The sequence below is a fragment of the Thermobia domestica genome, chromosome 3 (genome assembly GCF_964235325.1).
Source record: "Thermobia domestica chromosome 3, izTheDome1.hap1.1, whole genome shotgun sequence".
NCBI lineage: Eukaryota > Metazoa > Arthropoda > Insecta > Zygentoma > Lepismatidae > Thermobia > Thermobia domestica.
This window is the reverse complement of record NC_137456.1, coordinates 1,755,679-1,768,146: the sequence shown is the minus strand read 5'-3', so window position 1 is coordinate 1,768,146 and position 12,468 is coordinate 1,755,679. Positions and strand designations below refer to the sequence as shown.

The window sequence follows — 12,468 nt, the reverse complement described above, 5'->3', positions numbered from 1 at the left end:
TCCGGGCCGAGATCTTACTCACTATAGTAAAGTATATAAAATATCTTGCAGAATTTTCACATTTTCAGGCAAAGCCCCCCGAAAGTTAGCAAAGCCTCCCCCGAAACAAAATCGTAAATACGCCACTGCTGCCTTGTAACCTTAGTTTCTGACCCTCCCTAAATGCATAAGGTCGAATGATATGAGCGTGCTTAAGATTACTTGGATAGAATCATTATCTTTTGATCTACATGTGTATTTCTTTATTTATGTATTTCTTTATCTTTCTCCAGATACAACGAAATGAACTGTTTTGACATTTCAGATTTAATGTGTGAATCAACCTGTAAAACACATACTAGCCATCCGAGTTTGAAAACACATGTTTCATTTCCCAACATTTGATGCACGGAAATGTTTTGATGATTCTTTTCGTTTCTCTAAAAATTTATTTCGACCCAATCTTCTTTTTTTTATATAGAGTTTGTTCATTGTTCTGGATGAATTGTGTTGTTTTTATTATTGCACCTGTTATTGTTGACACCTGGCATTTTGTTGCATCTCCTCCCGACGAGAGAAGAACATTCATTTGAAATAGTAATAAAGGAGTTGAAGAATAAAAAAAAACTCTCTATGTGAAAAACTTCTATCCAGCTGGTTGAAAATCCTGTCACGTTTCCAGGGCAGATTCCACGCTATGGCTGTTGAATTCCCTTTTTATGTGTTGTTTTCAAAGGTTGTGTGAAAACTACTGCAGTGTACGATGTAACCAATTTATTCGTACTATGAACAAAGGTACCAACTGCGCCATTTGTTATTCTATACTTTTCTTTTAGTACATTATACTATGTTTTAATTATTAAAATTAATAATCACTTTTCTCTAGTACAAGTATAACATATCTTTAACTTCTACCTGAATAATTGAAGATACCAACCTAAACCCATTTACAAACATAATTCCATAACTATCATAATAAAACACTTCTTCTTCTATGAAGACATGTGCTCAACACTTTAACCCTTCCGCCCTCAACAAAATGTTTCTTTGTTTTACAAGAAGTGTGTGTGTCACCCTTAACACAAAGAAAAACAAATATAGATACAATCTAATAGTTAACAGTGATTGTTTACACATATTTAGATGAGTATATAAATAAAGTCTTTCAAGAAAATAAAAACTATTAGTTAGTAACGAATGACCAGGTCATGTCCACCAACAAATACGCTGAAAACTGTGAATTCGTGTTGTTATCCAGTCCAAATTCTTTCGGCTTAACGAATTCTGTTGAAGAGTTCGAAGTTCGAAACATATAAAACGATAATTATGCCTATTATGCTGTATGATTGTGATACTTTGTCGCTTACTTTGAAGAAAGAAGGCCGATTGGAAGTACAGAGTAATTCAAAATGATGGACCCGATTTTAGAAATTTATTCCGTGAAATCTAATAAAACATATCGTCCCTCTTGAGACAAAAGGGCGTATCTCATTTTCTTAGCTCTTGCAGGAGAAAAGTTTAAATCTATTTTCATTATTTATTCTATTCTCTTCTTTCAAAATTTAGTTTTGATTTTCTTCGTTTCAGGTATGTAACTTATGAGATCAAATTAAATTTTAACAAAACACGATAGAATAAATTTTGATAAAGCCTTTAAACTTGTCTCTTGAAAAATTTCAAAAAAAAAAAAAAAAAAAGAGATACACCCGTTTGCCTGAGGAGGGACGATATGCTATCGTAAGACATGCACTAAGAAAGGTAAAGTGTCAAAGTTTCATTAAAGCATATCAAAAGTGTTCTTATGTGAGCATCTCGCTTAACATGGCACACCTCAAGTCGATGGTCTGTCTCCTGCTAAACCTTTTCTAGTATGTCGCAGTCCACATCAACAATTCATTCGCTGCTGATTCTTGGAGGTAGAAACTGAAATCTTACCGGTAGAAACTGAAAACGTAGCGGTAGAAACTGAAAGCTTAACGGTAGAAACTGAAAACTTACCGGTAGAAACTGAAAACTTAATGATAGAAACTGAAAACTTAACGGTAGAAACTGAAAACTGAAAATTATCACACTGCTTGGGGAAATCTATCAACAATAAGCAGATAAAAAGATAACTTCCATTTGGAAGTTTACTTACACAGTTTGGTAAGATTATAAAATTTCATGATACATTTTGTACAAATTATTCCCTTCCATGCAATATATGGCACTCATCTTACGGTTTCTCAATATTTTGGATCGACACGATATAAGATGTGACTCAGCCTCTAAAAATAAATAAAATAAAACTAAATAAATAAAAATTAAGTACCTCTCATCATATCTTGCCTTTTTTACTTTGAAAATCAATATTCAAAATGGAAGTTGTAGTGAAATTTTCCACTTTCGGTTTCAGTAAATATTAAGAGAGGAAATTACCCTTTGTTTTATGAACCCTGAATCCACATAAAAAAAACCTGAATCCATGAACCGTCTGTTTTATGTGTTTCTATCTGTTACTATTATTGTTCTATCACCAAAATAATAACTTCTCTCACTTCTGGTTTTAATTCAGGGATTGGAACCGAGATTGAAACTATTTTTGCCCTATAAGTTAAAATTGCTTTATAGTTCCGTACTTGCTGCATCAGATAAGTATTGAACAACCAAAAGTTGCAGTAGTATTCAAAGACTTTTGATTTCAGTACAGAGCAGGTGCGCATCCAGAAACTTCTGTAGAGGGGGAGCTAAGCTTTGGGAGCGGGTCAAATACCACAAGCCATTACTTCCACCTAGTATTGAGCTGGTACTAATTTGCACCCAAAAAGACGATAAGTAATTGTAAAATACCTCCACCTATATTTTCAGAAAAAGTGAGAAAAATGATACCAGAATGTTTTTATAAGAGAAAGAATATAGATTAAGAGTGTAACAACAAACTTTTGTGCTACACCATTTTAAAGTATAGGTTTATTGAGAAATGTACAAGTTTACAGCGTGTCTCAAAAGTCCCCTGACATATGATAACTCTATTATTATCAGATTTACAACAAAATGTAAGTGGGGAAATCATCTCCAAATATGATGTTTTCAATCTAAAGTGAAGGAAGTTTTCAAATAGGACTAGCCGTTTGAAAACAGTGCTGGGTCTTTATGCACCCAATGTTAAATAAAAATGCAATGTTGCCGTTTACCTGAACCGGGATACATTTTGTAAAAATATGGTGAAAGGAGGCATGTTTAAAATGGGCTGACCATCGACACGTTAGCGTAAAAGATAGTAACTTCATTCACTTATGTTGTGGGTCCAGGGGAATGGCAACATTTTATTTTCTTTTAACATTGGACGCATAAAGAGTGTTCAGCCCAAACGGTTCGTCCTATTTAAAAAATTACTTCAATTTAGATTGAAAACATATTTAGAGATGGTTTTTCCTCTTACATTTTGTTGTAACTCTAATAATAACAGAGTTACCCTCTGTCAGGGGACTTTTGAGATACCTTGCATGTTGAGTTAGGAAGTTTTGAGGGACCCAGACTCAGTAGACTCCCCGTGGTTGTGACCTGTATGGAGAGATACGGGTGATAAGCTGAGTTTATAGAAAAAAGTTCTTTATCTTTTACCGTTCTTGTTCTTATTGTGATCAATATTAATACCAAAAATAGTCGATTTCTATATCTTCTGGTTTCAAGGGAGGGACAAATACGAGGATTAAATTTATCAGAAAACTATTTTTGTTCTGACACATATCAATAGACGGACATCCATCTCTATAAGACTTATCCTACTTATACATGGCACAAATTAGAACTAAATATTACTATGTACCATCTCGACAATGTTCAGCTAATTTTATTCTATCAGTACTTAGACACGGAAATAGCGAGCAGCGAGTAAAGAAATTCAGAAATGTTTCCCTGATTTTCAACATGCTCACATATGATTATAATTTTTTACTTACATCGTATTCTTTTACCTCTATTATTCAACTTCCTACAAACATCTTTAGTAGTTAGAAACTCTTTTTTTAAAAACAAAAGAACTATGAATGATGCAAGTTGTAAATCCGTTGCAAACTCCAAACAACTGTTAACAAGCGAGACCGTTGGAAGTCCTTTTGATAAACGAGATTCGAGCCTAAACCCAAACTTTAGTTTCAATTACATTTTGTCTAAAACACACACACACACACACACACACACACACTCTCTCTCTCTCTCTCTCACACACACACACACACACATACACATATACTCAGACATTCATTCTGGTAATTCGCTTCCTCGCACTTATAAATTAAAGCAGAAAACTCCTAATTGGATGAGATGCCTTTTTTCTTTCTTTGTCATCGGAGAGGAAAGAGACAAAGAACTAAAAGTAAGCCAACTGGAAAACTTTAACTCAAATTAAGATTATTATAATTAAACAGAATTATCCAACTGGGAAAAGTTGTTTTGATTTAGCTGTCGGCACTGGATTAATAGTTGTCGAGTATGAAGTCTTTTATTTTTTGGTATCTGTCAATGAATAAGATGCAGCTTCACGGTTTAATAAGAATATATATCGAAGTAAATTAAAGATACCAAACTAAATGATATCAACGGGTGGGAAATTTACTCGTAAAGTTGTTAGCTTCACTAACAAGCAGAAATCCTTAAGCTTTGATTATAACAAGTAGAGAAGTTTGGAAGTGAATCAAGGGCATCAAACATTTGTGGATTATCGTTAGTTCTTACATTTGTGTTAAGAAAGAAACTATCAGAAAATGGCGTAGATAGTACTAGATTGTATTTGTTCAAATTTCTTTCTGAACTTAAGAACAACGATATGTATAAATATAGGGTTCCTTGAATGTGGAAACCGTGAAGATATAGTAGAGCCGTGATTCTCAAGCTTTTCAACTGGCGTACCACCCAAGCACATTAATACGAGCATCAGTCGTAAATACACAAAAAGTGGCTCACGTACTACCAAAGGTAGGTACGCATATTACATGTTGGAAAACACTTGTACTATTGTAATTCTACCCGAAAATATATTAAAGCAATAAATAGAAGGAAGGAAAAAAGAAGATGAGGAAGGATTATAAACACAAGAATAATTTCCGTAGACTATTAAAACATAAAGAAACAGAAAACATTAGGAATAACTGGAATTAATTAACATAATAAATATGGCCAAGGAGAAAGCAAAAAAAGAACCAAGTATAAATTTATGAAAATGAAATGAAATCTTAGAGTTTTATATCCCACGATTATGCCGGTTAGGCTAAAAGAGAAGGTGATGATGTGTAATGAATCAAATGAAGAAAGTAAGAGGAAACGGGAGAACCCCGAGAAAACCCACGCACACGGTGTTTGACAACCACAAAGTTCAGTTGGCGGGGGCTGGGATCGAACCCGGGACCCCAAACACCAGAGGTGAACGCTGTACTACTGAGCCACCGCGGCCCGAACATAGATTTATATTATAGGATAAGAATAACGAAAAAAGTAAGATTCTCGATGGTCTTAAGATTGTTACGTACTGATACTGGTGTTTGAGAGAAAAGAAACCCACCGAATTGTACTTTTCTTGCACAGTAACTTCTGTTTTACATAACTAATGTGTATCAGAAGCATTTAGTATTTGACGTAAGTTCAGTTGAATCTTTCGTATGTCGAATTTCTTACTTGCTTAAGTGTAACTTCGTAAAAAAACTGCAGTAATAATAATAATTATATACAGTATATAGTATATATGTGTATTAGTTTATAGATAAAACATCATCAGCATTTACTGAAATGTAAACTATAAAACTATAAACAACACAAGTTTTTCAATTAAATAGAGGCTTTTTTGTATACCTAGGCACAGTATATACTTCCATAGGGAAATATATATATACATACATACATACATACATACATACATATATATATATATATATATATATATATATATATATATATATATATTTATATTTATATATATATATATATATATTTTACAAATGTCCTAGCAAACTGAAATCGATGACTAAAATGCAAAAAACAATGCTCATACCGCAAACATTCTAATACTTGTAATTTTAGAGATTTATTATGTAGCTGCAAATTGATTTATGTCATGTATTACGTGTCACATCATGTGTTACGTCATGTAATGTGTGTTACATGAACATTGGACGATTTTCACGAAACGTAGTATGAAATATGTTATTTTTTTGTATATTCTGAAAGAGACACATTCACAAATCTATGAACATGATTGCCAATCTCAATGAAAATACGCATTATATTTCATAAATTCGAATATTTTTTGCAAAATGGAAAATTATCTTGTTAATATACTAAGTATTACTTATAGAAGCTTGAAATTTGGGGCTAATTTTGGTCTTTAAATTCCTTTTATTCTTGACCTATTTCAACTACAAATGAGAAGGTGATTTGATGTCTCAAAGAAAATATTAAACGTACTGCATTAAAATTGAATTATGTTGACGAAAGTTAGACGTAAAAATCGATATTATTATAAAAATATGAAAGTTTCATCTTTGGCTTCACTTTACCCCTCGTATAGCAGAATTTTCCTAAGTCTTAATAAAACAATGCCTAATTTAATCAGAACTGGATAAGATTTACGAAAGGTATGTTTAAATGGATATACATACAATTCATTGTTTAGTCGAAGAACAAACTTGCTTAAGCTTGGATGAATTAATGAAGAATGAGATCAGTTAATACAATCTTAACAGAAGTCAATATGACTGTAACATGACAGCTGAATAGCGCAGAGATCTTTGAGACCATACGGGAAAAACAAAGTAGGGACAAAATCCTAAATAACAGAGTTCATTGAGGGAGGTGATGAGGAAATCCCGTAGAAGGTTGAGAGCTGTTGATTGCAATCGTTGAACTCCTGCTGATTCAACTCGATGGCCTTTATAAACCAAGTAATTGGTGCTCAGCAGACGATTGCTTCACCCGTCTCCAGCATTTCTTCTCTCCAGACGACAGCGACCAAGTTATTCAAAATGGTAACGTTGAATAAACGGAAATCTAAGTACAGTGTGTCTCAAATGCTTATCCTCATTACAACTGTGTGTAACTCTTTCTTAAAAGTAGGAATCAACACAATATTTTATACGAACATACGTTAACGCACAATATTTTTATGAATTGAACAAAGAAGTAAGATAACAGATGGAAGTTATTCCTTGGATATTGGGATCATGTTAAAAAGCCGTTTATCGCTGTTATCCTTTTTGCTCTATAATAACACTGCTCAACAAGAAATTGTTTATCTTAATGATTTTACATTTACCGAATGATTTTGGCGTGCTAATTACGAATTTGGTGTTAGTTTTCCTCAAATGTCGATTGTTTGGAAGGAATTTTACAAAATCGTCTTTTGTTCAAGAGCGCCATTTTAGAGAAAGAATTTTAGCCTTTACTTCGGCTGTCCATAGTTGACAACACAGAACAAACTCTTGTGGATTAATTAGCAAGTTCCGTTTTATAACATATGCGTTCAATGATTATAAATTTTGAATACAGCATTTATTTTGAATGAAAATAACTCTCTAGAAAAATATTATTTCTTATTTTTCCCCTTACCTTTACAAGAAATATTAACTTTTACTTAAGTAAAGTCAGTAAATTTCTATATGACACTACTTGGATAGCCAGTTGCAAATTCTGTGCCGAAGAGAAGGCTTAACCCTCTAATGGCTAGGGTTAGGAGACACTTATCAATTTTGAAATGAAAATCGATTAATAAAGTGTAACCTGCCAATTCCTACCCCTTCAATATTAAAAAAAAAACAGTTGCATACAGTATCGAGTAACTATAGTGGTAACTATATTATATCAGTGGCATTTGATTTAATTTTACTACGTGCTGTGTGGAAGATAAAATGTCAGCAGACTCATTTTGTTATGTTTGTGAATATTACATAAGCCCCAAACAACTTAAATATAACATTGTGCTTGGAACAAAGTTCTGTGCTCATATGAAGCTTACTTTCGAGTGCCCGTAGGTGATCAAGACAAACATTGGGTTCCTCATGTGTGTTGCGGTAGTTGAAGCTCTACATTAGAAGGTTAGTTGCGGGGAACCAGAAAGTGTATGCCATTTGCCATTCCTCGAATTTGGAGAGAGCCTACTAATCACTACAATGACTGCTACTTCTGTTCAGTTGACGTGACACACTATAAAAACAGAAAGAATAGGAGAAAAATAGAATACCCCAGTTTACCTTCATTCATTGCTCCAGTTCCACACAGTGACGAACTTCCCGTACCTAAACCACCAGAGATATTGTCATCGGAAGGAGAGCCAGAGGAATCTTCCGATCTTAATATTAGTTTTTCGCATGAAACCAGGAAAAAGGAACCACATTTGCTTAATCAGCAAGAACTTGATGACTTGATAAGAGATTTAGATCTTCCCAAATCAAAGGCAGAACTTCTTGCTTCACGTTTAAATGAGTCGAATTTTCTCCTTCCAACATGTAAAATATCAAAATATAGGAAAAGGCATAAGACTTTTTCACAATTCTTCAAAATGGAAGGAAGTGTGTGTGTTATTGTCATGACGTTAGTGGTCTATTTGAAGCTATCGGTTTCCCACATCAATCAGAGAAGTGGCGTCTTTTCATAGACAGTTCATCTAGAAGTTTGAAGGCAGTTCTTCTGCACAATGGAAATGTGAATCCCTCTGTATCATTTGCACACACAGTTCACATGAAGGAAGACTACGAAAACGTGAAATTATTGTTGGAAAAGATTGAGTATCAAAAATATAAATGGGATATTAGAGGAGATTTTAAATGATCGGTTTTCTTCTAGGTTTTCAGAGTAGCAATACTAAATATTCGTGTTTTCTTTGCCTTTGGGATAGCAGAGTTACTGACTGTCATTATACACTCAAGGTGTGGCCAGAAAGGAAACATTTACTTCCTGGCACTCACAATGTCATACATGAACCTTTAGTTGAAAGAGAAAAAATCTTACTGCTACCACTCCACATAAAATTAGAACTTGTAAAACAGTTTGTTAGAGCATTATAAATGTTTCCACAGTTAACGGACGCTAAAATCACAGCTGGCGTATTTACTGGCCCACAGATACGTGTGATGCTTCAGTCTGAAGAACTTCAGAATAGAATGACTCGAGAGGAAAGAAGTACTTGGGAAGCTTTTAGGACGGTAGTGCAAGGTTCTTGGTAAAAATAGGAGTGGAGTGAAAATTATAGGGAGTTAATAGATTCTTTGATTGACCTATATCGCAATTTGGGTTACAGAATGTCGTTGAAATTGCATTTTTTGTTTTTTCCGTCCAAATTTAGCAGATGTGAGTGAAAACAATGGAAAGAATGAATGTTCATCAATACATTGAACAAATGGAAAGAAGATACCAAGGGCGTTGGGACACCGCGATGATGGGAGATTGATTACATTTGAACATTGATTTCTGATGACAAATCAGCTTCCCACAAGCGAGAAAGCAAGCGTGCTTATTTTTAAAATGTTATGCATTATGTGCTTGTAGTGAAAATGGATATATTTTTGCTAAGTTTTTTAATTATTATTATTTTGTACGCTGTGTTTGTACTCCATAGTGACTAAGTTAATTCTGCATAATTTCTTCAGTGAACCATATTGTAAGATAGCAATTAGCTCTAAATTTCTCGATAAAAATCAAAACCGGGCCAAAACTGCGGCTTATATAGAAGAGCCATTTAATATTCCCTTCTTCTGCGTACGAAAAGTGTTAGAAATGTAATATATTTTAGTTGTAAATAAAGGTTAGGAACTATTACACGGAAATGAAAAATGACTTTTTTTTATTTTTCTTTGTCACGATCCAGTTGATTTCATAACCAAATTTCTATTTTTGTCCCCAACATTTTGTGTCTCTCGTGAATACCAATTTAAAACTTACAGAATCAATGTCTGATCAAAAAAAATATCTTATGTAATTTGACTAACTGTACAAACAGTGTTGCCAACTGCTGAAATAAAAATACTTAATTTTGATGAAATATTAAGAATTTTCTCAAAATTTGTTGAATAAATTTCCTTTCACATGTAATATTGCAAATAAACTTACACAGTTTAAAAGCCTGTTCCTTTGCTTAAAAAGCAAGACATAAGCGGTTGTGTTAGGGCAAATGGTTTCTTAGTTATTACGCTTTGACGAAAAATGGAGGGAAAAGTCTACAAATTACCCGATTTCTAAGGGTTAAAGACGAATTTTAAGACAATTTTTGACATTTCTGGAAAACTAATGTTATGCACGTTATTAGTACCACCCACCGATATTAAAAAAGAAAAGAAATCAGATAAACATAAAGTTGGTCAAAATTTGTTACCCAGTGTAATCAATATCAAACTGAAAATGACAGTTACAAATGAAGGATCAAAGCCAAGAATATACACATTCTTAGGACACTGAACATACGTACACACAATAGACTACCGAGTATGCGACATACCGTTGTGGTAGGACAGGCTGGGCAATCAGGTGGTTTCATCATTTCCTGCCTCATGTATTGATATATAACATTAAAAACAATTCCAGTCCATGATAAATATTTGTTTTGTATTGTAATGAACATCTTGAAGAGGTATTTAAAGAAAAGGAGTCCATTTTTAAAAAAGAAAACATTGTAACATAAATTTTATAGTGTTTATGTTAATTGCAGAAAACATAAAGTGATATACAGGGGTTTTCCGGGAAGTAGTAGGACTGATTTTTTTCCGCCGAAAGAGTTGAATGTTACTGCGCTGGATGGGTGGTGGTGGGGTATTAACTACCAGTGCACCAGTTCTCAATCGTCTCTAAGCTTTCAGGGAGTGTAGATCGAGTTTAACGTGAATTTCTTTCAAGGTGCTTTGTCGTCTCCACAATGAATTATTTGTAGAGCAGCGTTACGCGGTGAAATTGTGCGTCAAACTGGTTAAAACTACAAGTGAGACCCATGACATGATTAAGACTGCTTATGGAAGTAATGCCATGGGTCGCCCGAAAAAAGCCCGCATGAGCAAGTCGAAAATGAAATTGTTGATGATGATGTTTTTTGACTGCAAAGAAGTGGTTCGCAGAGAGTTTGTACTGCCTGGTCAAGACTGTGAGTGCTGCATTCTACATGGAAGTATTTGAAATACTCTGAAAACAAGTCGCCCGCGTCCGTCCAGCAATCGCTGGATCATCGAAGCTTCATCACTACAATGCCCCGAGCCACACCCCCTTTGCTGTCATGGACTTTCTGACCAAACATGGCATCACACAACGTTCCCACCCACCCTACAGGCCCTATGTCGCTTCTGCAGACTTCTTCCTCTTCCTCTGACTGAAAAGGGTCATTAAAGGACAGCACCACGACTCGGCCCAGGCCATTTAAAAGACCGTAACTAGGGAACTGAACACTATTCCAGTTTGTGCTTCCCAGGAAGCCTTCAATGATTGGCAAAGTCACTGGAAACGCTGTATTGATGCAGAAGGGGCATATTTTGAAAACTCTTAAGTCGATATGTCAAAATTGTGTATATATATATTTTAAAAAATTCAGTCCTACGACTTTCCGTACAAACCCTGTACACTATAGCTTAATTTAGTAAGATAGATATTAACTCTTATGGTACCAAGGGGGTGTTCGTGGAACCCACAACCAATTGCTTTTCTGCCCGAACCAAAAATTCCGCATTGTCAGAAGGAATTTTAAGAACAGAACTCAATTGCATTTCTTTCTCAGTGGCTATTGGTTTACCTTTCAGAACTCTACAAATAGGAATGTGTTCATGAACCTCTTCCCCGTTGGTAAGGCATGCATTTGAGAGTTCCTGAAGCCTCAATGTGGGCTGTCATGTAAAAATTACTGTTACATATACCTATAGGGCAGTGTCCAATCAGTGTGATAACACCTCATCTGGGAAAAGAACAACCATCAACAAGAATATAATTTAATAAACCCTTTGATTGAAATCGAGATTTCAATGAGAGAAACTTTTCATCCAAGAAATATAAGAAAATGTAATGCGAACTGTTCTATACCGCCACGGACACCACAACAAAGATTACATTACATTATACTGCATATTGTTGTTGATGTTTATTCTCTTCGCAGCTGAGGTGCTTTTACCTCGATTGGGCACTATAAGTATACCTGGTAGATAACATTTACTCTACTAGATGACAGCTCACAGTGAATCTTCAGGTATCATTAAGCGAGGTACTTACGGGGAGCTAATGGCAACTTGAACCTCATATTCATGCTCAGGATGTTAGATTCATTCGAAATAGACACCAATATCGAGTTTCACTTTAAAGTTCACGTTTCATATGGCTCCTTAAATATCTAGAAATTGTCAACTTTTTGGCCAATATCACGGGAACGGTAAGTTATAGAGAGATGATATTGGTGTTAATCAATCCCTAAGAGTATGGTAAACATTTTGGTAACGATAATAATTGGTGGCCACCGGCCAACTGGTCATTGGCCAAACCAGTGGCCAGTTGAACAGT

The 12,468-nt window shown here is 34.6% G+C and overlaps 1 protein-coding gene across 1 annotated transcript in view; it reads left to right on the top strand.

Annotated features, from left to right (window-relative positions):
- LOC145681343 (uncharacterized) overlaps window positions 1–9,170 on the top strand; it is a 30,242-nt gene extending 21,072 nt beyond the window's left edge. The window contains exon 4 of the mRNA XM_081752999.1: window positions 9,024–9,170. Within this exon, the coding sequence (XP_081609125.1) occupies window positions 9,024–9,170 (147 nt within the window). The remainder of the gene's footprint in view (window positions 1–9,023) is intronic.
- The last annotated feature ends 3,298 nt before the right edge of the window (window positions 9,171–12,468 follow it).